This window comes from Callithrix jacchus, chromosome 10, assembly GCF_049354715.1.
Source record: "Callithrix jacchus isolate 240 chromosome 10, calJac240_pri, whole genome shotgun sequence".
Taxonomy (NCBI): Eukaryota; Metazoa; Chordata; class Mammalia; order Primates; family Cebidae; genus Callithrix; species Callithrix jacchus.
The window spans coordinates 124,196,347-124,222,949 of record NC_133511.1 but is presented as its reverse complement, the minus strand read 5'-3'; the positions used below and the strand labels follow the sequence as shown (position 1 = coordinate 124,222,949).

Sequence of the window (26,603 nt, the reverse complement as noted above, 5' to 3'; positions counted from 1 at the left end):
TGTTCTCTCTATATTTTATGTATTTTTAGGACGACATAACACATTTTTGTTCAATTCAATACACATTTTTTGAGCACTTGAATGAGACATACTCCTTGTTTAAAGAAATCTATCAGCCAGGCGCAGTGGCTCACACCTATAATCCCAGCACTTTGGGAGGCTGAGGCGGGTGGATCACGAGGTCAAGAGATCGAGACCATCCTGGTCAATAGGGTGAAACCCCGTCTCTACTAAAAATACAAAAATTAGCTGGGCATGGTGGCACGCGCCTGTAGTCCCAGTTACTCGCTGAGGGAGTAGACTTGCTTGAACCCAGGAGGCAGAGGTTGCGGTGAGCCGAGATCACACCATTGCACTCCAGCCTGGGTAACAAGAGCGAAACTCTGTCTCAAAAAAAAAAGAAAGAAATCTACCTTTACTAGGTAAAAAAAGACTCATGGTCAAATACAGACATGTGCCACTTAATGACATTTCAGTCAACAACCATATATATATACACACACATATATATATATATATAAAACAGCAGTCCTGTAATATTGTAATACTATAGTTTGGCTGGGCATGGTGGCTCACACCTGTAATCCCAAGCACTCTGGGAGGCCGAGGCGGGCAGATCACTGGCAGTCAGGAGATAGAAACCATACGGGACAACATGGTGAAACCTGTCTCTAATAAAATACAAAAAATTAGCCAGGCGTGGTGGTGTGCACCTATAGTTCCAGCTACTTAGGAGGCTGAGGCAGGGGAATCAATCGCTTGAACCCAGGAGGCAGAAGTTGCAGTGAGATGAGACTATACCATTGCACTACAGCCTGGCAACAAAGCAAGACTCCATCTCCAGAAAAAAAAAAAAAAAAAACTATAGTTTTAGTGTGCCTTTGCTTATTTTTTATTTTATTTATTTACTTATTTTTTTCTCGGCTCACCACAACCTCTGCTTCCCGGATTCAAGCATTCTCTTGCCTCAGCCTCCCAAGCAGCTGGGATTACAGGCATGTACCACCATGCCTGGCTAATTTTGCATTTTTAGTAGAGACGGAGTTTCATCATGTTGGTCAGGCTGGTCTCGAACTCCCGATTGCAGGTGATCCACCTGCCTCAGCTTCCCAAAGTGCTGGGCTCACAGTCTTTTCTATGTTTAGGAAACACAAATACGTATAATTGTGCCACAATTCCCTACAATATTCAATATAAAGTAACATGCTGGACAGGTTTGTAGCCTAAGGGCAATAGGCTATATGTACCACATTGTCTAGGTGAGCATCTACATTTGTGCAAGTATATCTCCAATGTTCGCATGACAAAATCGCCTAACGAAGCATCTCTCAGGACATATCCACATCATTAACCAACACATAATACAAAGTGACTGGTCCCACAACAGAAATACATATAAAATGTTCTGGGAATACAACGGAGGAGAGTGCAAGAAAAGGTCAATCTCTGGGAGCTTTAGGGGGTAATTAGGAATTTAGCAAGAAAAAAGAATGAGGCTGGAAGAGCACATTTTAGATGTGAACATTCACAGAAAACAAAACAAAACAAAATATTAAGCACCTAATAAGGCATTATACCAAGAACAGTCATAAAATGGTGAGAAAAGACATGATAGCAGCCTTTAATGATGTGTATACCCTAACAGTAGAATAATCAAATAATACTCCAAAGAAATATAAAATGGCAACTTTGGTAAGTGCTATTTAAATAAGAGTTATTTTTTACTGTAAGCACTTAACAAGCTGGGCGCAGTGGCTCATGCCTGTAATCCCAGCACTTTGGGAGGCCAAGGCAGATCACTTGAGGCCAGGAGTTTGAGACCAGCCTGGCCAACACGGTGAAACCCCATCCCTATCAAAAAATATAAAAATTAGCCAAGCATGGTGGCACACACCTATAGTCCCAGCTACTTGGGAGGCTAAGGCAGAAGAATTGCCTGAACCCAGGAGGCGGAGGCTACAGTGAGCCCAGATGGTGCCACTGCACTCCAGCCTGGGTGACAGAAGGAGACTCCATCTCAAAAAAAAAAAGCAAACACTAATTATGAAAGTAGCCTGGAGCTGAAGTGGGAAGATCATTTGAGCTCAGGGGTTTGAGACCAGCTTGCGAAAACAGTGAAACCCCCATCTCTTAAAAACAAAAGAAGTCTAGTGAGCGCAGAGTAAGACAAAGGTTTCAAGGGACATGACATTCTGTTCCTCTTTTCACTAATGACTAGAGTAAGTGGGGCAATTAGATATAGCAAATTCTTAGTCTTTGGCTCCCCTTCTCTTTGACTGTAAACTAACCAACACCCTCCGAATAATTACAGTATTACCATCAGCATGTAAACCACTGAATAAAGTGAATTAATTTTATTACATTATACTTTGTTGTCATGAAACCATGCATTATTAACCAATCAGTAAAATTAAGAGTCTCAACAATTTGAATAGTATCATGCTTTTTTTTTTTTTTTTTTTTTTTTGAGATGGAGTCTTGCTCCGTTGTCGCCTAGGCTGGAGTGCAGTGGCACAATCTTGGCTCACTGCAGCCTCCACCTCCCAGGTTCAAGCGATTCTCCTGACTCAGTCTCTTGAGTAGCTAGGACTACAGTGCCTGCCAGCATGCCCAGCTAATTTCTGTAATTTTAGTTGAGATGGGGTTTCACCATAATTGGCCAGGCTGGCCTTGAACTACTGACCTTGTGATCCACCCATCTCGGCCTCCCAAAGTGCTGGGATTATAAGCGTGAGCCACCACTCCTGGCTTTCTTTTTTTTTTAATTGAGACACAAGGTCTCCCTCTGTTGACCAGGCTGGAGTGCAGTGGCCCCATCTCAGCTTACTGCAACCTCCACCTCCCATGTTCAAGCGATTTTCCCACCTCAGCCTTCTGAGTAGCTGGGATTATAGGTGCCCACCACCACACCCTGCTAATTTTTGTATTTTTAGTAGAGACGGGGTTTCACCATGTTGGCCAGGCTGGTCTCAAACTCCTGACCTCAAGTGATCCACCTGCCTTGACTTCCCAAAGTGTTGGGATTACAGGTGTGAGCCACTGTGCCCGGCCATCAACTTTCTATTTTATATCCAGTTAGATAAGAGAGGAAAGGAGAAAAAACTACTAGGACTCAGAAAAACGGGATTCCTTCAACACACGGTACTTCAAATGGGCTTTAGAGGATGAAAGCTAGGGTAGAAACTGAGAGACAGGATATTACATTTATGTGGAAAAAAACAAGCAGGCGGGCAGCTTGGTTTGACTGGAACATGTAACAGTCAACTGGGGCCTGAGTATCAGGCTAAGGAGTTGGGGCCTACAATGGCAAACCCTTTAAAGTTAACCAAGCACTTAGCAACTATTTCCAAACAGTTTTATTTTCACTATTACACAAATGAAAAAGTAAAGTTCAACAAGATTAAGTAATATTACAGAGTTTACAGGCTGAAATTCAAAAGCCGGTCTATTACCAAAGTCCAGTGTCCATTCCACCCATCAGTGACCTTATAGAGTGGGAAAATCACAGAAGATGAGAACACCATAATCACAACCTTGGAAACACAACATAAGAAATAATAGAAAAGACCAGGCCGGGTGGGGGCTTAAGCCTGTATGTAATCCCAGCACTTTGGGAGGCTGAGGCGTGTAGATCACGAGGTCAAGAGATCGAGATCAGCCTGGTCAACAGGACATGGTGAAACCCCGTCTCTACTAAAAATACAAAAAATTAGCGGGGCATGGTGGCACGTGCCTGTAATCCCAGCTACTCAAGAGGGTGAGTCAGGAGAACTGCCTGAACTCAGGAGGCGGAGGTTGCGGTGAGCCGAGATCCTGCCATTGCACTCCAGCCTGGGTAACAAGAGCGAAACTCATTCTCAAAAAAAAAAAGAAAGACCAGGCACAGTGCCCACAACTATAATCCTAGACTTTGGGAGGCCAAGGTGGGTGGACTGCCTGAGCTCAGGAGTTCGAGACCAGCCTGGACAACAGGGTGAAACCTACTAAAAATATAAAAAATTAGCTGGGTATGGTGGCATGCACCTGTAGTCCCAGCTACTCAGGAGGCTGAGGCACAAGAATTGCTTGAACCGGTTGCGGGGGTGGGGTGGGGTGGGGAGGGTGGAGGTTGCGGTGAGCTGAATCGCACCACTGCACTCCAGCCTGGGGAATAGAGTGAGACTCCATCTTAAGAAAAAATAAATAATAGAAAAGATACATGGGGCCAGGCGCTGTGGCTCAAGCCTGTAATCCCAGCACTTTGGGAGGCCAAGGCAGGCAGATCACTTGAGATGAGGAGTTTGAGACCAGCCTGGCCAACACTGTGAAACCTGGTCTCTACTAAAATTACAAAAATTAGCTAAGTGTGGTGGCAGGTGCCTGTAGGCCCAGCTACTCAGGAGAATATGGCAGGAGAATCACTTGAAAGTGAAAGGCAGAGGCTGCAGTGGGCTGAGATGGCACCACTGCACTCCAGCCTGGGCGACAGAGTGAGACCCCTTCTCAAAAAAAAAAAAAGACCCAATCATATGCCAATAAGTCCTTTCTGAGGCCCAGAATCATACCCAATTACCTACTCAACAGTTCTACTGTGATATTTCACAAGCACTTCATATTCAACCTTTTTAAACGTTTTCAAAACTGAACTTAGGCTCCTTTGCTCAGTCCTCAAACCTGCTCTTCCTTCAGTCTACTCTATTTCAATAAAAGAACTCGGAAAACTTAGGAGTCATGCTTATATTTACCCCCCCTTTTTTTTTTGAGATGAAGTCTCGCTCTGTCACCAGGCTGGAGTGCAGTGTTACGATCTTTGCTCACTGCAACCTTTGACTCACTGATTCAAGTGATTCTCTTGCCTCAGCCTACCAAGTAGCTGGGATTACAGGCACCCACCACCTCGCCCAGCTAATTTTTGTATTTTTAGTAGAGACAGGGTTTTACCATATTGGCCAGGATGGTCTTGATCTCCTGATGTTGTCATCTACCCACCTTGGCCTCCCAAAGTGCTGGGATTATAGGTGTGAGCCACCGGGCCAGGCCATATATTACCACCTTTACACTGACCCTCAAAATGTTCAATGAAAAGTCCTATGATTCTATTTCATATATATTTCTCAATTATAGAATCAATCATAGATTCTCAAGCATAGAATCAATCTCCTCTCTAATTCTGTCAGCCATAATCATACCAAATCATATCTTATCCGAACCATTATAGTAGCCTCCTAATTAATCTCCCCAAATCTATTCTTGCCCTCTCCCTGACCCTTTCTCTACATTGCCCACTGATATTAGTCCAAACGCATTACTACTCTGCTGAACTTCTGCCTTCCCAACGGCTTCAGGGTAACACCCTATTCTATCTGACCTGCCTACCTTGTCAAGATTTTAACTCTCATCCACTCATGTCTCTTCAGTTACAATGGCCTTTTAGTGTTTTATTTAGTTGGCTGGCAGGTTTCTCAAACATGGCAAATTCCTGCCAACCTTAACAGTTTCTGCATGTGCTAATCACTCTGCATCTTTGCCTGGTTACCTCCTAGTCACTCTTCAGGTCTCAACTTCAAAGCCCTTCTCAGGAAAGTGTTCTCTAATGTTTCTACCCACCGAAGTCTGAATTAGCTCACTCTATCATATACACTCATTGCAGCCTGTGTTTACCTTTATAGCCCTCTGTGTAACTATAATTAACATTACTAGTATTTGTTCAATGTCTGACTTTTCCACCAGATCAGAAGCTCCATGACAGAAGAACCATACCTGTTTTATTAATTACTGTAACCCAGAGACCTACATGGTATCTGAACATGGTTAAATGCTTAGTATTATTTTCTCATTCCTACGTTGGGGTTTTGCACTGCCTGTTCCCTATACCTAGAGTTCTCTCCGCCCAGATCTGGTCCCGTCCCCTTGAACATCACAAGATTGGCTATTCATCACTCAGATCTCAGTACAAAATGCCATTTTCTCAAGAAGCCTTTCACTGATGACTTAATTCTCCAACCTACAAGTATATCATCCTCGTAATTTCTTCAAAGCAATCAGCATTATCTGAAACCACATCATTTGGAAGACCCAGATAAAATGCTTAGTGCAACATAAGCACTCAACAAACATTTGTTTAAGTGAATGAATCTCCTGAATGAGAAAAGATGACTTGGGAAACACCCTAAATCCATCAGCAGAACACTTACAAGCTGTGTCCCAACAAAGTCGATGAAGAGGCAGTATAACTTAGTATGCTCTGGAATCACCAGACTGTTTACTTTGAATTCTGGCTCTATCTCTTAACTGGATAACCTGAGACAAGTTATTTAATTGCACTTTGCATCTGTTTCCAAAACTGTAAAATGGGAGTCAAATAATCCATTTCAAAGGGTTCTTGAGAATTAAATTGTTGAGTATATGGAAAACACCAGTACCAAGCACACAGTAAACATTCAATCAATGTGTGCTATTATTATCCATGAGACTGGGCTTTTGTCTCCTAGTTTCAAATACGCAGTGTGACTTTTCCTTTACCTTATCCCCCAAAAAAAGGTTTCCGGTCTGGTGAAAAAGTCAGATATTAAACAAATACTTACACTAGTAATGTTAATTGTAGTTACACGAAGGCTACAAAGGTAAACACAGAATGCAATGAAAGTATATGAAAGGGTAAGCTATCTAGAATCCAGACTTCAGCAGTGAGTAGAAACATCAGTGCATAGTGGGTGTGCACCATAGAACTCCAAGAGCATCTTTATTCACATAGATTAAGATATGCAAACGGAAACTTTTGGAATTATGCAACATGTAATACAGTCCACAAATTCTAGCAACCTCAACCCAACAATGGTGATGATCAAAAGACTAAGATGACAAAAAGATACAAGAGACACAGAATTACTTTGGAAACTACAAAATGACTACATTTATGAATATACATTATCTTGAGGACACTATCAGGCATGAGTCAGTTAGCCAGATTACTGCCTTGACACACAAAAAAGTTCCTAACATCTGTAATCCAGAATCTAAAGACATGGATTAAGGCTGAGGGCCACAACCAGCTCATGAAGATAGTTTTTCAGAGTGATCATAAAGTCCTCAGCTACAGGGCAATTAATAATTTAACATTTGCTCACAACAGCACCACGACTTTTCTCTCATTTCCCTATCCTTCAAAGAGAGTATCAAGCCAGGCGTGGTGGCTCATGACTGTATTATCAGCACCTTGGGAGGCCGATGTGGGTGGATCACAAGGTCAGGAGTTCAAGACCAAACTGGCCAAAATGGTGAAACTCCATCTCTACTAAAAATATAAAAAATTACCCGGGAGTGGTGACGAACACCTGTAGTCCCAGCTACTCGGAGACTGAGGCAGGAGAATTGCTTAAACCTGGGAGGTAGAGGCTGCAGTGAGCCGAGATCATGCCACTGCACTCCAGCCTGGGCAACATAGTGAGATTCCATCTCAAAAAAAAAAAAAAAAAAAAGAGAGAGAGAGAATAACAGAAGGAAATCTGCTATAACTTAATGACTGATGTCTAGACAGTAAATGCTTATGTTACTGAAGTAAGTCGATCTCTGCATATGTTAAAAGGAGTAAAGAAAATATGCAACTATGTTGACAGTTGTCATGACCGTGAAGTTAGTTTTGTGAAAATTCAACAACAAAAAAAGGGATTCATGCTTACTTTGGCAAAGCATGATGTGGGAAACACAATCTGAGACTACTTTACAGATGTTTTATGTTTGATTTAAAATCCCAGGCTGTGGTGGCTCACACCTGCAATCCCAACACTTTGGGAGGCCAAAGCGGGTGCATCATTTGAGGTCAGAAGTTCAAGACCAGCCTGAACAACATGGTGAAACCCTGTCTCTACTAAAAATACAAAAATAGCTGGGCATGGCAGTGTGTGCCTACAATCCCAGCTACTCGAGAGGCAGAAGCACGAGAATCGCTTGAACCCAGGAGGTGAAAGTTGCAGTGAGCCAAGATCAGGCAAGAGAACTACTTGAACCCAAGAGGCGGAAGCTCATTTAAAACACAAACATTACACACACACACACACAAACACACACACACACAGTTGGAGGCTGGGTACAGTGGCTCACACCTGTAAACCCGGCACTTTGAGAAGCAGAGGTAGGCAAATCGCCTGAGGTCAGAAGTTTAAGACCAGCCTGGCCAACATGGCAACACCCCGTCTCCATTAAAAATACAAAAATTAGCTGGGCATGGTGGCAGGCACCTGTAATCCAAGCTACTCGGAAGGCTGAGACAGGAGAATCATTTGAACCCAGGAAGCAGAGGTTGCAGTGAGCAGAGATCAAGCCACTGCACTCCAGCCTGGGCAACAGAGTGAGACTCTGTCTCAAAAAAAAAATAATACAGGCCAGGAGTGGTGGCTCACGGCTGTAATCAAAGCACTTTGGAGGCAAAGGCGGGCCGATGACCTGAGGTCGGGAGTTCAAGACCAGCCTGACCAACATGGTGAAACCGTGTCTTCAAAAGAAAAAAAAAAAAAAAAAAAAAAGGCCAGGCACGGTGGCTCAAGCCTGTAATCCCAGCACTTTGGGAGGCTGAGGTGGGTGGATCACGAGGTCAAGATATCGAGACCATCCTGGTCAACATGGTGAAACCCCATCTCTACTAAAAAATACAAAAAAATTAGCTGGGCATGGTGGCACATGCCTGTAATCCCAGCTACTCAGGAGTCTGAGGCAGAAGAATTGCCTGAACCCAGGAGGCGGAGGTTGCAGTGAGCCGAGATTGCACCATTGCACTCCAGCCTGGGTAAGAAGAGCGAAACTCCGTCTCAAAAAAAAAAAAAAATAAATAAAATAAAAATAAAAATAATAATAATAATAATAGGCTGGGCACGGTGGCTCACACCTGTAATCCCAGCACTTTGGGAGGCCAAGGCGGTGGATCACGAGGTCAGGAGGTCAAGACCAACCTGGCCAATACGGTGAAAGCCCCATCTCTACTAAAAATACAAAAATTAGCTGGACATCCATGGCACGCGCCTGTAGTCCCAGCTACTCAGTAGACTAAGGCAGAAGAATTGCTTGAACCCAGGAGGTAGAGGTTGCAGAGATCCAAGATCACCTACTGCACTCCAGCCTCGGCAACAGAGAGACTCTGTCTCAAAAAAATAAATAAATAAAATAAAATAAAAATAGGCCAGGCACTGTGGCTCACACCTGTAATCCCAGCACTTTGGGAGGCTGAGGCAGGTGGATGACTTCAGGTCAGGAGTTTGAGACCAGCCTGACCAATACGATGAAACACCATCTCTACTAAAAAAAAAAAAATACAAAATTAGCCAGGCGTGGTGGTGCATGCCTGTGATCCCAGCCACTCGGGAGGCTGAGGCAGGAGAATCGCTTGAACCCAGGAGGCAGAGATTGCAGTGAGCCAAGATGACACCACTGCACTCTACCCTAAGCAACAAGAGCAAAATTCCATCTCAAAAAGAAAGAAAAATAAAAGCACAGTTGATAATAGACTTGATACCAAAATTCAAGGCTCAACATCCCCAATTAAGCACCCTTTTCTATTATAATATGCTGCTATCCATCCGTCACCAAGTTAAGTCAGTCCTTCTCTGGCAATGTCTTACTTTTATCTCCTCCTTTCCATTTCCACTCTACAGCAATGGTTCTCAAACTTTATTTATTTATTTATTTCTTGAGACGGAGTTTTGCTCGTTACCAAGGCCAGAGTGCAATGGCGCGATCTCGGCTCACCGCAACCTCCTACTCCTGGGTTCAAGCAATTCTTCCGCCTCAGCCTCCTGAGTAGCTGGGATTACAGGCACGCGCCACCATGCACAGCTAATTTTTTTGTATTTTTAGTAGAGACGGGGTTTCACCATGTTGACCAAGATGGTCTCGATCCCTTGACCTCGTGATCCACCCGCCTCGGCCTCCCAAAGTGCTGAAATTACAGGCTTGAGCCACCGCGCCCGGCCTTGGTTCTCAAACTTTCGCATGCATCAAAATCAACTGCCTTGTTAAAACACAGATTGCTGGGCCCCAACTCCAGAGTTTCTAGTTCAGTAACTTGGGGGGGATTAAAAATTTGCATTCTAACATGTTCCTAGACACCCAGTTAATGCTGATGCTGCTAATGAGAAAGCCACACTTTGAAAACCACTGCCTTAAGAGTTTAGGGTTCCTGTCACCTCAAAAGATAAGCTATCTGAATATCCTTCTAGACCAGTCCCTGACCTGAAACTGGAGATTTAATCCCAAATGCCACTTTGGCCAAATCACTGTTCTATTAAAAACAAACCAGCTGGGCACAGTGGCTCATGCTGTAATCCCAGCACTTTGGGAGGCTGAGATGGGCAGATCACTTGAGGTCAGGAGTTGCAGACCAGCCTGGCCAATAATAGTGAGACCCCATCTCTACTAAAAACACAAACAATTAGCTGGGTGTGATGGCGCGTGCCTATAATACCAGCTACTCGGGAGGCTGAGGCAGGAATCTTTTGAAGCTGGTAGGTTGCAGTGAGCCAAGATCATGCCATTGCACACCAGCCTGGACATGAGAGTCTGTATCCAAAAAAAAAAAAAAAAAAAAAGACAAATCAAAACTTAATGGCTATGTCCATACATATTTGGCTTTGTTTAAAATTTCGACCCAACATTATCAGCAGTGCCCCTCAAGTAATGCTCATCTATTCAAGATCTACAGAATAGGCCTTATAGTAGTATAAAGCTTATGCTGTCTTTACCAACTGAAAGGCCACCCTCTTCCCTCCTCCTCTCTACCTACCTGAAGGAGGCCTTCACCAATGTATTTGCCAAAAACATTCGTTTGGTCACTATTTGCTGCCTTTTATCTTTAGGGTTTAACTTTTTACCAAGTACTCACAGACAGAGAAAAACCCCAAGAACCTAAAATTTAAAACAGAAAACAAGGATATGAGTGACACACATAAATAAAAGCCTTGACATACACACTAACTGCACAATACTGCTGTTTTAACAGATCAAGTGCAATAAGTTCAAAGTTCATGAAAAGAAAGAATGTGCCACCTTTTTTGAAACATGATCAAACACTGGCTATCAAATATTTATAGTTATTTCATTGAGGATGTTAAGCAGACAGATGTTAGGAAGAAAATGTTAAAGAAGGCCAGATACGGTGGCTCATGCCTGTAATCCCAGCACTTTGGGAGGCCAAGGCAGGTGCATCACCTGAGGTAAGGAGTTCCAGACTAGCCTGGCCTATATGGTGAAACCCCATCTGTACTAAAATTACAAAAATTGGCCAAGCATGGTGGTGCACACCTGTAATCCCAGCTACTCAGGAGGCTGAGGTGGGAGAATCACTTGAACCTAGGAAGTGGAGGTTGCAGTGAGCCCAGATCACTCCACTGCACTCCAACCTGGGTGACAACAGTGAAACTCCATCTCAAAAAAAAAAAAAAAGAAAAGAAACTAGCATCAAAAAAAGAGAAAATACTCAGTCTACACACAGTGCAGTAAGAGTGGTTATTATTATTTTTACTTTTTTGAGGTGGAATTTCCCTCTTGTCACCCAGGCTGGAGTTCGATGGCACCATCTCAGCTAGCTGCAACCTGCATTTTCTGGGTTTAGGCGATTCTCCTGCCTCAACGTCCTAAGTAGCTAGGACAACAGGCATGCACCACCATGCCCAGCTAATTCTGTATTTTTAGTAGAGATGCAGTTTTGCCGTGTTGGCCAGGCTGGTCTCAAACTCCTGACCTCAGGTGATCCGTCCACCTTGGCCTCCCAAAGTGCTGGGATTACAGGCGTGAGCCACTGCACCCAGTCTGTTTTCTGTATAAAGTACACAAGAGACATTGGATGGTGTAAGAGAAGAAACTTGGAGTTTGGAGTCAGGGCACCTGAGTGCAAGGTCTGGTTTCACCTCTTACCAACTCTGTGATCTCGGGCAAGTCACGGCCCCTCCCTGAGCCTCTCTCTCCATAATTTAAAAAGCAATTACGGTTTAAAACTATACCATCTACCTTGGCTGAGCATGGTGGCTCATGTCTGTAATCCCAGCACTTTGAGAGGCCCAGGTGGGCGGATCACCTGAGGTCAGGAGTTCGAGACCAGCCTGACCAACATGGAGAAACTCTGTCTCTATTAAAAAATAAAATAAGGCCGGGCGCGGTGGCTCTTGCCTGTAATCCCAGCACTTTCGGAGGCTGAGGCGGGGGGATCACGAGATCAAGAGATTGAGACCATCCTGGCCAATAAGGTGAAACCCCGTCTCTACTAAAAATACAAAAATTAGCTGGATGTGGTAGTGCACGCCTGTAGTCCCAGCTACTCAGGAGGCTGAGACAAGAGAATTGCTTGAACCCAGGAGGCGAAAGTTGCCGTGAGCTGAGATTGCACCACTGCACTCCAGCCTGGCGCCTGGCGACGAAGCAAGACTCTGACTCAAAAATAAAGTAAAATAAAATAAAATAATAAAAATAAAACTATACCATCTATCTTACAGGGTTGTTTTAAGAATTAAATAAGGTAATATATATGAAATAACCTAGCCTACTACCTGGCACATAATAAATGTTTACTGAATTTTAACCCTTGTTGATGGGAAAGTGCAATGCAAAAATAAAGTACTATTCCAAAAATGAGATAAACAGAGAAAATTAATGAAACATAATTAAGTGTCCATTTCCCCCAAAAATAGAAAGATATAAAGAATGGTTATCTATTGACATGATATACATAACATATCAATCCCTTGACTTAATAACCAAAGCCAAGACCTGAGAATAACACAAACATCATTACTTGCAGCTTCACAGCTTTAAGGCTGACTAAAGGTCACCAAAACCTAGACACAGTTTAGGACAGGATTAGACCAGGAGAGCTTAAGGCCAGGCCCAGTGGCTCACACCTGCAATCCGAGCACTTTGGGAGGCCAAAGCAGGCGGGTGAGGAGGTCAGAGGTTCGAGACCAGCCTGGCCAACATGGATCCATCTCAAAAAAAAAAAAAAAATTCAGACTGAACTTTTTCTTTCTTTTTTTTTTTTAGAGGTGAGGTTTCACGGTGTTACCAAAACGGTCTCAATCTCCTGACCTCGTGATCTGTGTGCCTCGGCCTCCCAAAGTGCTGGAATTACAGGCGTGAGCCACCGTGCGGGCCCAGACTAAACTTTTATTAATTTTATTTACTTATTGAGATGGAGTCTCACTCTGTCACCCAGGCTGGAGCGCAGTGGCTCAATCTCAACTCACAACATCCTCCGCCTCACAGGTTCAAGTGATTCTCCTGCCTCAGCCTCCGAAGTAGCTGGGATTACAGGTGTGTGCCACCACACCCAGCTAATTTTTGTATTGTTAGTAGAAACGGGGTTTGTCCATGTTGGTCAGGCCAGTCTTACACTCCTGATGTCAACCAATCCATCCCCCTTAGCCTCCCAAAGTGCTGGGATTACAGGTGTGAGCCACCGCAACCAGCTAGACTAAACTTTTAAAGTCAACTAGATACTTTATGACTTGTTCTAATGGTCCAAATACCAGATACCATAAATGTAGTATTCTGATATATGTGCTACACATATGTTTCTACTTGTTATAGCTTAGATCTTCTGTTTCATCCTACACTGCAAGATCTAATATCCAGATATCCTCCTCATCCCTGCATGCCAAAGTGTCCTCCATTCTAATTTATTAATTTTTTTTATGGACAAGGTGTTGCTCTGTAGCCCAAGCTGGAGTGCAATAGCACAGTTACAGCATGACAACCTTAAATCCCTGGGCTCCAGTGATACTTCGCCTCAACCTCCTGAGTAGCTGGGACCACAGGTGGGAGCCACTGTATCCAGACCCTCCTCCATTCTAGTGGCTTACTTCTAGCATTCAAGAAAATTGGTAGCAAAGAAGAGCATATATCAGGGCTTTCAACAGTATCAACAAATACTTATTCAGCACTTGCTATGTGTTAGGCCCTATCTGAAGCATCTAGCACTGTATAAACAAAAACAAAGTACCAATTCTCAAGGAACTTATACTCCAGTGGAGACCTATACACAAAAGTACAGTAGTGATTACTGCTCAGCAAAATAAAACAACAGAAAATGATAGGGCTTAAATATAATCCTCATTCGGCCAGGTGCGGTGGCTCACGCCTATAATTCCAACACTTTGGGAGGTCAAGGCAGGCAGATCACGAGGTCAGGAGATCAAGACCATCCTGGCTAGCATGTTGAAACCCCATTTCTACTAAAAACATAAAAACTTAAGCTGGGTGTGGTGGCAGGCACCTGTAATCCCAGCTACTCAGGAGGCTGAGGCAGGAGAATCACTTGAACTCAGGAGATGGAGATTACAGTGAGCCAAGATTGTGCCACTACACTACAGCCTGGGCAACAGACAGACTCCATCTCAAAAAAAAATTAGCTCCTTCATTATCTGCATTTTTGAATCACTCAAAAATGGATAATAAGTTTTCCCTACATCATTAGGAGGGAGGCTGCAACAATGAGAATACTGTGTTCTCTACCAACAGACTCAATACTAAATCTCATAAAATAATTAGAAATAAACTAATTCAACAATGTAGACCAGCTACACTTGTTTCTAATTGTTAACATTATACTTTCATACTAGAAAAAAAAAGTCTTAAAATAAATATGCTATTTTGCCTACTCTATTCCCAGTCAGAAAGACCTCAGAGTGACAATGGCATTGGGCAAAGGAGCTCACACTTATAATCCCAGCACCTGGGGAGGCTGGAGAGGCCTCTAGGCAGGAGAGAGGACCACTTAAGCCCGGGAGTTCCAAGACCAGCCTGGTCAACACAGTGAAAACCCATCTCTACATCTCTATAAAGAATTTTAAAATTACCCCCCAACCAAAAAAAAAGCCAGGTGTGGTGGCGTGCCTCTGTGGTCCCAGCCACTCAGGAGGCTGAGGTAAGAGGATCACCTGGGAAGGCTGAGGCTGCAGTGGTAGTGCCAACGCACTCAGGTCTGGGCAACAAAGCAAGACCCCATCTAAAAAAAAAGAGATAATCTGGTAATTGCTGCTGAATTTGGGGAGACAATTTCAAGGGCAACCCAAGGAAAGGCGGGACTATTACCAGAGTTTCAGTGGCCCCAGTTCCTTGCAAGAGATAAATGATTTAGCTATTTCTTAGAGAATTATATGTAAAAGAGGTTAACAGGATTGAGTACGTGATAATATAACATCCTTTAGAACAGCTCTCTATTTTAATTTATTTTTGCTAAGTGAAAGCACTAAAAGCTCTTAATTTCATCATCAGATTGACAAGCACACCAGGCATAGTGGCTCACACCTGTAATCCCAGCACTTTAGGGGGCCAAGGTGGATCACTTGAGTCTGGGAGTTCAAGACCAGCCTGAGCAAAATAGGGAGAGCCTACCTTTATAGAAAAAACTAAAAATTAGCCAGCCATGGTGGCACATGCCTGTAGTCCCAGCTATATGCTGAGATGGGAGGATCACTTGAGCTAGGCAGTTGAGGCTACATGAGGTATGATCATGCTACTGCACCCCAGCCTGGGCAACAGAGTAAGACCCTGTCACCAAAAAAAAAAAAAAAAAAAAGAAAAAGAAATACAGAAATAAATCATTGTTACCTCAGAACAACCCACTCCAGCATCAAAAGGAAGCTTCTATCCCTCCCACTTTAGTATCTCCTCAGGTATATAAACTTGCCTCAGAGATCTGGCTTTGTTCTGGGAATGTGTATACAAAAGTACTAATATTTTCATTACTTAAAAAAAAATAAAACTAAGTCTTGCTTAAGAAAAGCCAAACATTGTTTATCCATCTTCATCATTTCCTAACTGTTCAACTCCAACACTGCAAAATATTCTAGTTCCAGAAAGTGTAGCTTATGCTCCAAATCTACATACATACACCACCTTCAAAGGCACGTTTCTTCCACACATAGTAGATAAATAATAAAGCTGGGCAAAAGGCAAAAAAAAAAATTTTTTTTTTTTTTTGAGACGGAGTCTCACTTTGTCCCCCAGGCTGGAGTGCAGTTGCACGATCTCAACTCACTACAACATCTGCTTCCCAGGTTCAAGCAATTCTCTGGTATCAGCCTTCTTTGTAGCTGGGACTACAGGCACCTGCCACCACACCCGGCTAATTTTTCTATTTTTAGTAGACAGGGGGGTTTCACCTTGTTGGTCAGGCTGGTCTCGAACTCCTGACCTCAAGTGATCCACCCACCTCGGCCTCCCAAAGTGCTGGAATTACAAGCATGAGCAACTGCGCCCAGCCAAATTACAATTTTTTGGGGTGAGAAACAAGGATCTATGTTGCCCAGACTGGTCTCGAACTCCTGGGCTCAAGCAATCCTCCCTCCTTGGCCTCCCAAAGTGCTGTGAGTATAGTTGTGAATCACCACAACTGGCAAAAACAACTTTTTTAAACTAGTTATTCCTTCCCCCACCACCCAAACCCCCTCCCCGCCCCGGGGATTGAGTTTCGCTCTTGTTGCCCAGGCTGGAGTGCAACGGCGCAATCTTGGCTCACTGCAACCTCTGCCTCCCAGGTTCAAGTGATTCTCCTGCCTCAGTCTCCTGAGTAGGTGGGATTACAGACATGTGCCACCACGCCTGGCTAATTTTGTATTTTCAGTAGAGAGTGGGTTTCTCCATGTTGGTCACGCTGGTCTCAAATGCCAGACCTTAGGTGATCTGCCCGCCTCAGACTCCCAAAGTGTTGGGATTACAGGCATGAGCCACCCTGCCCGGCCTTTTTTTTTTTTTTTTTTTTTTTTTTTTGAGACAAGAGTCTCAGTCACCCCTAGGCTGCAGTGCAGTGGCACGATCTCAGCTCACTGCAACCTCCAACCACCTCTGGGGTTCAAGTAATTCTCCTACCTCTGCCTCCTGAGTAGCTGGGATTACAGGCGCCTGTATCCACACTCGGCTAATTTTTTTTTTTTGAGATGCAGTCTCACTCTGTCACCCAGGATGGAGTACAGTGGCATGGAGTGACGAGATCTCGGCTCACTGCAACCTCCACCTCCCAGGTTCAAGCAATTCTCCTGCCTCAGCCTACCAAGTAGCTGGGATTACAGGCACGTACCACCACAACCAGTGCCCAGCTAATTTTTGTATTTTTAGTAGAGACAGGGTTTCACCATGTTAGCCAGGCTGGTCTCAAACTCTTGACCTCAGGTGATCCCCCTGTCTCAGCCTCCGAAAGTGTTGGGATTAAACACATGAGCCACCACTAGTTATTTCTGATTTTTTTTTTTTCCACAAAAGGATTTGTTAGGAGGCCAAGGGGGACAGATCATTTGAGCCCAGGAATTCGAGACTAGCCTTGGGAACATGACAAAACCCCATCTCTACGAAAAATACAAGAATTAGCCAGGGATGGTGGTAAAGGGCTGTAGTCCCAGCTACTTGGGAGGCTTAGGTGGGACCTGTGATCATGCCACTGCACCCCAAAGCGGGCAACAAAGAGACCCTATCTCAAAAAAAAAACAAAAAAACTAAGAATGATCCTTCCAAATATATGTGCCCACTTACACAAACACTGCTAAGATAGCACATTAAGCAAAAGAAAATATATGCTAGTTAGGGGTTCATATAGGCAACAGGTAGCAATCGCCTCACAATTTAAAGAAAAAAAGAGGTCAACATGGTGAAACCCCGTCTCTACTAAAAATACAAAAATTTAGCTGGGCATGGTGGCACGTGCCTGTAATCCCAGCTACTCAGGAGGCTGAGGCAGGAGAATTGCCTGAACCCAGGAGGCAGAGGTTTCGGTGAGCCGAGATCATGCCATTGCACTCCGGCCTGGGTAACAAGAGTGAAACTCCCTCTCAAAAAAAGGAAAAAAGAAAAAACCTTACCAAAACAAAAATCACAAATGCTTCAATCATCTTCCCACTACACTTCCCTAACTTGTTAAAAAAAAAAAAAAAAAAAAGCCAGGCACAATGGCTCACACCTGTAAACCCAGCACTTCAGGAGGCCAGTGTGGGTGGACCACTCGAAGTCAGGTGTTCAAGACCATCCTGGCCAACATGGTGAATCCCTGTCTTTACTAAATATATAAAAATAGCTGGGTGTGGTGACAGGCACCTGTAGTCCCAACTACTCAGAACACTGAGGCAGGAGAATCATCTGAACCCAGGAGGCAGAGGTTGCAGTGAACCCAGATCATGCTACTGCACTCCAGCCTGGGCAATAGAGCAAGACTTGGCCTCAAAACAAACAAACAACAACAACAAAACCCAAAAGTCCGGGTACAGTTGCTCCTGCCTGTAATCCCAGCACTTTGGGAGGCCAAGGCAGGTGGATCACCTGAGGTCAGGAGTTCGAGACCAGCCTGGCCAACATGGTGAAACCCATCTTTACTAAAAATAGAAAAATTAGCCGGGTGTGGTGGTGGGCACCTGTAATTCCAGCTACTCGGGAGGCTTGAGACAGGAAAATCGCATGAACCCGAGAGGGGGTTGCAGTGAGCAGAGATAGTGCCATGGTTGCAGTGAGCAGAGATAGTGCCATTGCACTCCAGCCTGGGTGACAAGAGTAGAACTCTGTCTCAAATTAAAAAAAAAAAAAAAAAAAGTGAAAACTTTTGCTTGCTGGAAAGGCTCTTCCTTTGAAGTCTTGAATGCAAAATCTCTTAAATACCTACCTAACAACTTGACATGATAAAAGTGAATTCCATATAGCAATAACTACCTGGGAAAAAAAGTTTTATACATCTTCTCTTTTTCTGTTCCCGAAAGTTTAATTAAAGAAATATAAAAATAAAAATAAATCCCAAAGATACAATATTCCACTACAGTATGCTTAATTTCTACAAAGTTAAAGATTATAATCTCAGCACATGAACTGGAAATGAGACAAATCTCTGAAACTAGGCTCACCAGAATATATGCATGCTGAATATACTTTCCAAAATGCACCAAACCTTTCTAGCAGTCACAAATAAATAAATAAATAAATAAATAAATGCCAGGTACTATGGCTCATGCTTGTAATCCCAGCACTTTGGAATGCCAAGGTGGGAGGATCACTTGAGGCCAAGAGATCAAGAGCAGCCTGGGCAACATAGCAAGGCTCTGTCACTACAAAAAAAAAAAAAGGCAGGGGTGGCCAGGTGTGGTGGCTCACACCTGTAATCCCAGCATTTTGGGAGGCTGAGGCGGGCAGATCACTAGGTCAAGATATCGAGGCCATCCTGGCCAACATGGTGAAACCCCATCTCTACTAAAAGTACAAAAATTAGCTGGGCATAGTGGTGGTACGTGCCTGTAGTCCCAGCTACTCAGCAGGCTGAGGCAGGAGAATCACATGAACCCAGCAGGCAGAGGTTGCAGTGAGCCGAGATCATGCCACTGCACTCCAGCCTGGCAACAGAGGGAGACTGCGAAAAACAAACAAAAAAAACCCCTGAAAATTAGCCTGGCATGGTGGCACGAACCTATAGTCTGTCCCAGCTACTCAGGAGTCTGGAATGGAAGACTCTTTGAGGCTACAGTGAGTTATGATCATGCCACTAAACTTCACCCTAGGCAGAGCAAGATCCTGTCTCTATAAAAACATATACTTTCCAAAATGCACCAAACCTTTCTAGCAGTCACAAATAAATAAATAAAGTTTAGTGGCATGATCATAACAGGATTTTATACGGCCAGGCCAGGCGGCTCACACCTGTAATCCCAGCACTTTGGGAGGCCTGGGCGGGCAGATCACCTGAGGTCAGGAGTTTGAGACCAACCTAACCAACATGGAGAAACTCGTCTCTACTAAAAATACAAACTTAACTGGGTGTGGTGACGCATGCCTGTTATTTCAGCTACTTGGGAGGCTAAGGCAGGAGAATCGCTTGAACCCGGGAGGCGGAGGTTGCAAGGAGCCAAGATCGAGCCATTGCACCCCAGCCTGGGCAACACTCTACCTCAAAAATAAAATAAAATAAAAAATAAAAATAAGGCCGTGGCTGGGCGCAGTGGCTCACGCCTGTAATCCCAGCACTTTAGAAGGCCAAGGCAGGAGGATCACAAGGTCAGGAGACGGAGATCATCCTGGCCAACATGTAAAAACCCCATCTCTACTAAAAATACAAAAATTAGCTGGGCATGGTGGTGCACACCTGTAGTCCCAGCTACTCGGGAAGCTGAAGCAGGGGAATCACTTGAACCTGGGAGGCGGAGGTTGCAGTTAGCTGAGATCTTGCCACTGCACTCCAGCCTGGGCAATAAAGCAAGACTCTATCTCAAAACAAATAAATATAAATAAATAAAAAATAATAAAGAAGTATTTGCTCAAAAAGAGTAAGGATCGTCAGAAAATGGATTAGAGAACCATTCTTCTTTCCCTTTAATTCAGTCTAAAATGCAGAGCCAAATAAAACCACCATAAATTCCTTTAATAATCTTCTGGATCTTTCAGTTCAGCAAATTTCACATACTACAAACAATTCTGTGGCTTTCCTCATGGCACACTCTTCAAACACAAATTCAAATTTTTTATTAATATTGCGAGGCTATCAATAAAGCTCTCTTTGACTAAGAAAAATAAAAATTGAATTCTTAAACTCAAATAGGGAAACCTTAAGAGGAAAGCCTGGCTTAAGGGAGCCAAGTATTTGTACACACATGTAAGCTAATCCTTGTATGTGTATACATTTCTAAATGTCCAAAATTTCTTTCAACAATATCTATCTCATACATTCCTCCAAAAACACAGAACTTTATCAGCATCCAGCATTCTACTACCTGTCTTCAATCAATCCCACCAACCCTTCAAAGCTACCAAAGTATTAATTTATAAAATCAAAGAAAATAATCCATAGTTCTACTACCAAGCTCAAAGTCACAAATCCTGGGACAACAAAATCTTAACGTATTGAACTATCCTTCCCCAAACAGTTTTGGCCCTAAAATTTATATTCTAATCTAACTTAATCAGATGTATCACAATGTTAGTATTGTAAAATTAGAAATCTTTGTCACATTGTAATTCACAAAATCCTTTGATATACAATAGTTTCCATAAAAGCTACATATATAGACCTTCATGGAGAAACATATTGTTGAAAGAATAAAAAGAATTAAAAAAATAAAATAAGCTACATATAACTCCATTTCCAAACAGGATACATATATAAAAATTAAATATTTTTGGCCAAAAGCCAAATTCGATATTAATACACCTTTCCCCCTCTTATGGTGCACAAAAAAAGTTGCCCGAGAAGTTCTAATCAGATTCACAGTATATTCACAAATAGAAACAAAATAGTTACCCTACTTCAAAACTGGAGGGTGTGGTGGGGGAGAAAATACTAACCAATCTCTGGCTGTAACGAATCCTTTCTTCTTCGGGTTCCATCTCTCACTCTTCTGTTGAAATTACTGTAAAGAAACCACTCCAGGGCTGCCTTCCTCTTCCTCCTTAGGAACCAGATTGCAACACTAAAGAACAATGATATAAGCAGAAATGAGAACTCATTCTCCAACTTGTGTTTTCTGTTCACGGAAGGATGTATTTAAGGTATGTGTTAAGTTAAAGGCTCTCTGAAAAATCAGGTTCCTCTTCATGAGTTTGGGACCTTTCTGCTCTTGAGCAAGTGGTTCCATGTCATGTTCAACATTAATCACATTACAACTGTCGAAGGCCTAGGCGAAAAGGAGATGTTGATTTCAGTTCCTTGATTGAGGACGGGCCACACCATTAGTTTCTCCCCACAGGATTACAACTAGCAAGGGTCCCCTTCGTGGCAGCATTAGCAAAAAAAAAAAAAAAAGCCCAGGGCTTTTATCTCTAGAGAGCTGACCAGGTGAAGCAGCACTGAACTAATCCAGATCTTAACCAAATTAGTTCTCTCTCACCGGTAATCAGAAACTAAAGAAAAGAAGGACAGACTGGCTATGTAAAAAGAGGACAAGAAATGAGGATTTAAATGACCCCAAAACAATTTCCCATGCCCCTCCTGTAAGGCCGTGCACAATCGTCGCCTTCCTTTCTAGACTCCCGGATCTTTTCATTCCCAAACCTACCCTCGACCCCAACACAAGACGTGCATAACTCTGAAACAAATTTCAGAGGCGCAAATCAGGGACCAAAATTCCATCTGATCTTTTTGGATACATTAACAAAATAAACGATCGCATGTATGGATACACGTAAAATACATGTTTGCAAAAATTAAATAAGAGACCGCCCGGCGCGACGGCCAATCCGTAATACCAAGAAAGGGTTTCCTTTTTTCTAAATATTCTCATGGATAATGGCTTCCATTGAGAACGCAGGTTCCCCCCCGTTTTTGTCACTACATTACAGCCACGTTAACAGCATCCTTTCAAAACTGCTACGAGACCAGAGGACCCGATGACACAGTTTGCGAGAGGAGTTGGTGGCAGAGCCCTCCCGAAGGAAGCCCCGGCCCGAAGTCGAGAGGGAAACCGTGCTTGCACCCCCTGGGCGACGACCGCCCGGGCCACGGCCGGAGACGAAAAAGGGCGAATCTCTCCGGACTCCCCCAGGAAAAGGCGTTTCAATGGTTCACCCATCGGAAAAAGAAATACAAACTTTGCATTTGGTCTCTGGATAACACAGTCAACCAAACTTCCAAATGAGGGGGGAGGGGGAGGCTCACCGGAGATTCTGCTCTTGAGTTGTCCAAGTGAGAAGTAAGAGACTCCAAAAGCTGAGGAATAATTAAATCCCAAACGTCTTCGGTTTTTCCGTGGATCAACCCAGTATCCGGAGAGGGTCAGAGCGCCCAGAAAAGGGAGCAAACAGTTGCTGAATCAAACCTCCTCTTCTGGCTTTGGAGACCGGGAGTCGGAGGCGTCAGGAGAGGGGAGCGCGACCCCTCGGCGCCGAGCCCGGGGCGCCCCCGCCTCCCCCGGGCCAGCGGTCAGCAGCCCGGGCCCGAGCCCCGGGCCGGCCCCGGCCGCAGGGAGCGCCCTCCTCGCCGTGCCCTCGGCCAGCAGCGGCTGGTCGCCTCCGGGAGCGGCAGCCGATCAGCTGAGACCGGCCGGCCCGAAGATCCCCGCGCCGCCCCGGCCCCCCGGAACGCGGGCCCCGGCCCCGGGGGGCGGACAGGGCGGGAGCGGCGCGGCGCGCAGGAATGGGGGCCCCAGCTCCCCTCGCGTCTCCCGCTCAGCTCCGGCTCTGCGCTGCGGGACGAGCCCCCCGGCTACTCCCCAGTCGCACAGGAGGGATTCCGGGGGATGGGCCCCCTGGTGTTGCCCCTCCTCCCCGAGCGCCCCCTGCCCAGGAAAGACAGAGCGGCGACAGGCCCAGCCGCTGGGAAGGTGGTCCGCGAGCCGCCGCCGCCGCTGCCGGGGAGGGGTGTTGTTTCCCTCACACAGGAGGAGCCGCTGGAGCAGCCGCCGCCATTTTGAACCCGTCAGACTCTCACATACACACAGCTCCTCCGAGGCGCACTGCGCAGGCGCCGCCTCCCCACCCCTCCTCCAGCTCGCCTCTCCCACCCCCCCAGCCCCTTCAGGCCTCCCTGCGCTTCTTACCGCTCTCCCGGGCGCGCGCGAACGCGCACGCGTCACTCCCCTCTAACGCGAATACACCGCCGGCGCGCGCACGCGCGAATGAGTCGGCCTCGAATCGCCCGCGCCCCGCGACGCCGACGCGACTCCCCGCCCCCCCTCGCGTCAGCCCGCCAGCCCGCCCGTCGCCCCCTCTCCCGCTCCCAGTCGGCCTTCTTCCAGGGCTCGGGCCCGGCCGGCTGCTCGCGCCTGCGCGCAGGGTACCGATCCTCCTCCGCGCGCCCTCCCCCCACACACCCTGGCTCACACACACTTCGCCTCTGTGACCCCGCCCCTCGCGGCCAGCTGCGCCGGCCGCCCTCCCCCACCCCTCCTGGGAGGGTGGTGACCCCCGACCCCCCACAAAGCACATCACCCCCCCAAGCAGTGGGAGACCTGCGCCCCCTTCCCCTTCAATCGCCTTCCGCCCCAGGCGGCCCGTCACAGTCACACAACCTGAGGGCCGGGAGGCCTGGGCCAGGGCGGCCGATGTCCGCCTCAAAGCGGGGTCTCCCGGGGTCAGGCCGCCGGGCTGAGCCTGCGGGACTTGGGCTCCCGGCTCAGCCTGCCCAGGGCGTGAGGTTGCAGGGAAGAGGTCGCATGGCGGCCGGCTGCCCTCCCTTCGCGCGCCGGCCGGTGGGCCGAGGCCGGCCTGCCCGCTATCCCTGGGCAGGCCCCAGCGCCCCCTCCACGGGGCCCATCCGCCCTGAGCCCGGGGGCTCCTCGGTGCAGCGGCCTGGCCCCGCCTCACCCACTGCTCGCCGCTCCGAAGGGGCAGGAAACAGCAGTAGCATGTCTGTCCTGGGCTCGGCTCCCCGGGGAGCTGCAGGCGGTTAACAAGGACGTCCACAGGTACCAGGCGCAGGAGCGGTCTCCGCGACGGCCCAGGGGCTGCGGCGGCCGGCGCGCCCACCGCGGGCCGGAGGCGCCCCGGGAGGTGGCCCAGGAAGCCCCCGCTCCTCGGCCACGCTCAGCTTTCCGCCGCGCCGGTGCCCCCGGCTGCCCGGGTGGGAGGTGACCCCGCCCCCGACGAGTCGGGGCGCCCCCCTCGGAGAGGTGCGCGGGCCGCTCCCAGCCCTCGGCCCGACCCTGCCGCCCCGGGCCGTGGCGGACGCGGGAGGCCCGGCCGGAAAGATGTCTCCTCTTGGTGCGCGCAGCTTCGCGCGGGGGTCAGCGACGGGGCAGCGGCCGCCCGAGCTGCGCCGGACCTGCCCACGGACCAGCTCCCGCGGCCCGACAGCTGCCCGACGGGCCAGTAGGCTCCGAACGTCGACGGAGCCCGGCCGGAGGTACCCGAGCAATGCCATGCGAGCAACCCAGCGGCGATCCGGGCATTTCCCCAGCCAATCTCTTGCTCTGGGGCCCGTTTAAATTCTAAATCCCACAAAGGACGGTGACTGGGGCGTTACACATCGGAATTGGCACTGTTGGCTCCACTGCGCCTTTGCTGAGAGGTGTCACACAAATCTTTTTCTCCGTGCCTTGGTTTAAGCTCAGACTCCTGGGAGCAGGGAATGGAGCAGAAAGGTAGGGCATGGAGTGAATCATAGACCCTGCATAAACAGCCGTCAACTCTTTGAGGAGGACGTTGGCAAAAGACGATTAAAATAATGATACCTTCTAATTCTATGAAGGCTTGAACTCTAAGGCAAAAGCACTACGTAAATGCAGGGTGTTATTATTTATTACCACACGAGGTTTTTCCACATGCAGAACCTGGGGAGTTTACAGACATTTCTCTGCTTTGTTTCACAACATCCTTGGGAGACAAGCTGAAGTACCTGCTAGCGCTTCATTCATCTGAAAGATAGCTGAAGTTTAGAAAGGTTAAGGAGCTTGCATAATTACTCCAACAGCCGACTGAAACATCTCACACACAGCAAAATGGTTTGGTAATATATCATCCTCTTGCATTCTGGTCACTGGGAAATATTCTTTATTCTGATACCAGTTTTGTACAGACTTCTTAGACATTCAAAGTACTGATACGAAGAAGATAATCACAGAAACTCTATCAGATCTAAAGCCTCTTTATATCTTTCCGACTATAGTAAGATCTATCCTAAAAGCTGCAGTCTCTCACACTGGTGCCAGCAGATGTGTATGGTTCCATAGGCATCTAGCTCTCTAGGCAGAGAAAAAGCCAGCAGCTTGTTTGGTTTGGTTTTGAAGCTGGAGAGAAAGGCTTTTGCCATTGTCAGATTAAGTGTAGGGCCTTGTTGCTATTTGCAAAATAACAGCTTTATTTCCTTCCCACTTTCCCTTATAACCCAGGGCAAACTTGGCGGCAAAGAGAAAGTTTCTAGGGGTAACTCAACTTGGCCTTGCCCTTTTGCTTCACATCCAGACCCCCTTAGGTAATTAACCCTCAAGGAGGGAAGTTGCACACCCTTGACAAAAAGATACCTCCAAGTTCAACTCAATGGTCATGCTGGGAAGAAACCTAGGAAGGTTTTAGAACAGGCTGGACACGGGGGCTCACGCTTGTGTAATCCCAGCATTCTGGGAGGCCAAGGCGGGTGGATCAACTGAAGTCGGAAGTTCTAGACCAGTCTGGCCAATATGGCAAAACCCTTCTCTACCCCCCTAAAAAAAAAAAAAAAATTAGCTGGGAGTGGTGGTGCATGCCTGTAATCCCAGCTACTTGGGAGGCTGAGGCAGGAGAATCACTTGAACCCAGGAGGTAGAGGTTGCAGTGAGCTGAGATTGAGCCGTTGCACTCCAGCTTGGGCTACAGAGTGAGACTCCATCACCCCTCCCCCGCACAAAAAAAGGCTCTAAAATAGTAGTAGTAGAATTTATTTCGAATGGGACTGCAAGTAGAGCAAAATTTGTCAGATTGAAGCCAGCTCTTTTCCAGTAGAAAACCATACTAGTCTGCATTAGGGGAACGGGACATTTAAACAGTTATACACAATGGTTTCTCCACAGGCAGGCTTTGTTAATATTCCAAAGCAGATATGCAGGGTGAGATAAGAGATAGACAGATGGCTAGTGATTCCTCCCACCATCACAGTGGCTCTGATTGGCAAGGACAGATCTGTGAGGCTCGCTGCATCGTCCTAAAAGAGCCATTTTCAGGGAGAATAGAGCTTGGGGGATTCCCCAAAAAGGCCACTAGAACTATGAACTCTATGG

At 46.2% G+C, this 26,603-nt stretch overlaps 1 protein-coding gene across 6 annotated transcripts in view; it reads right to left on the bottom strand.

Annotated features, from left to right (window-relative positions):
• The window catches only part of KDM2A (lysine demethylase 2A), a 143,369-nt gene extending 120,030 nt beyond the window's left edge, over positions 1-23,339 (bottom strand). For 4 of the 6 annotated variants that reach the window (XM_078341538.1, XM_078341539.1, XM_054241117.2 and 1 more), the window contains exons 1-2: positions 21,262-21,364; positions 10,751-10,872 (exon numbers count right to left, since the gene is read on the bottom strand). Coding sequence is in view for 1 of the 6 variants with exons in the window: in XM_035263450.3 (XP_035119341.1) it covers positions 21,262-21,303 (42 nt within the window). In the remaining 5 variants the exon portion in view is untranslated. Of the gene's footprint in view, positions 1-10,750; positions 10,873-21,261; positions 21,387-22,570 lie in introns of those variants that run through there. The other 2 variants (XM_017978308.5, XM_035263450.3) reach the window with 1 other exon arrangement.
• Between the last annotated feature and the right edge of the window lie 3,264 nt (positions 23,340-26,603).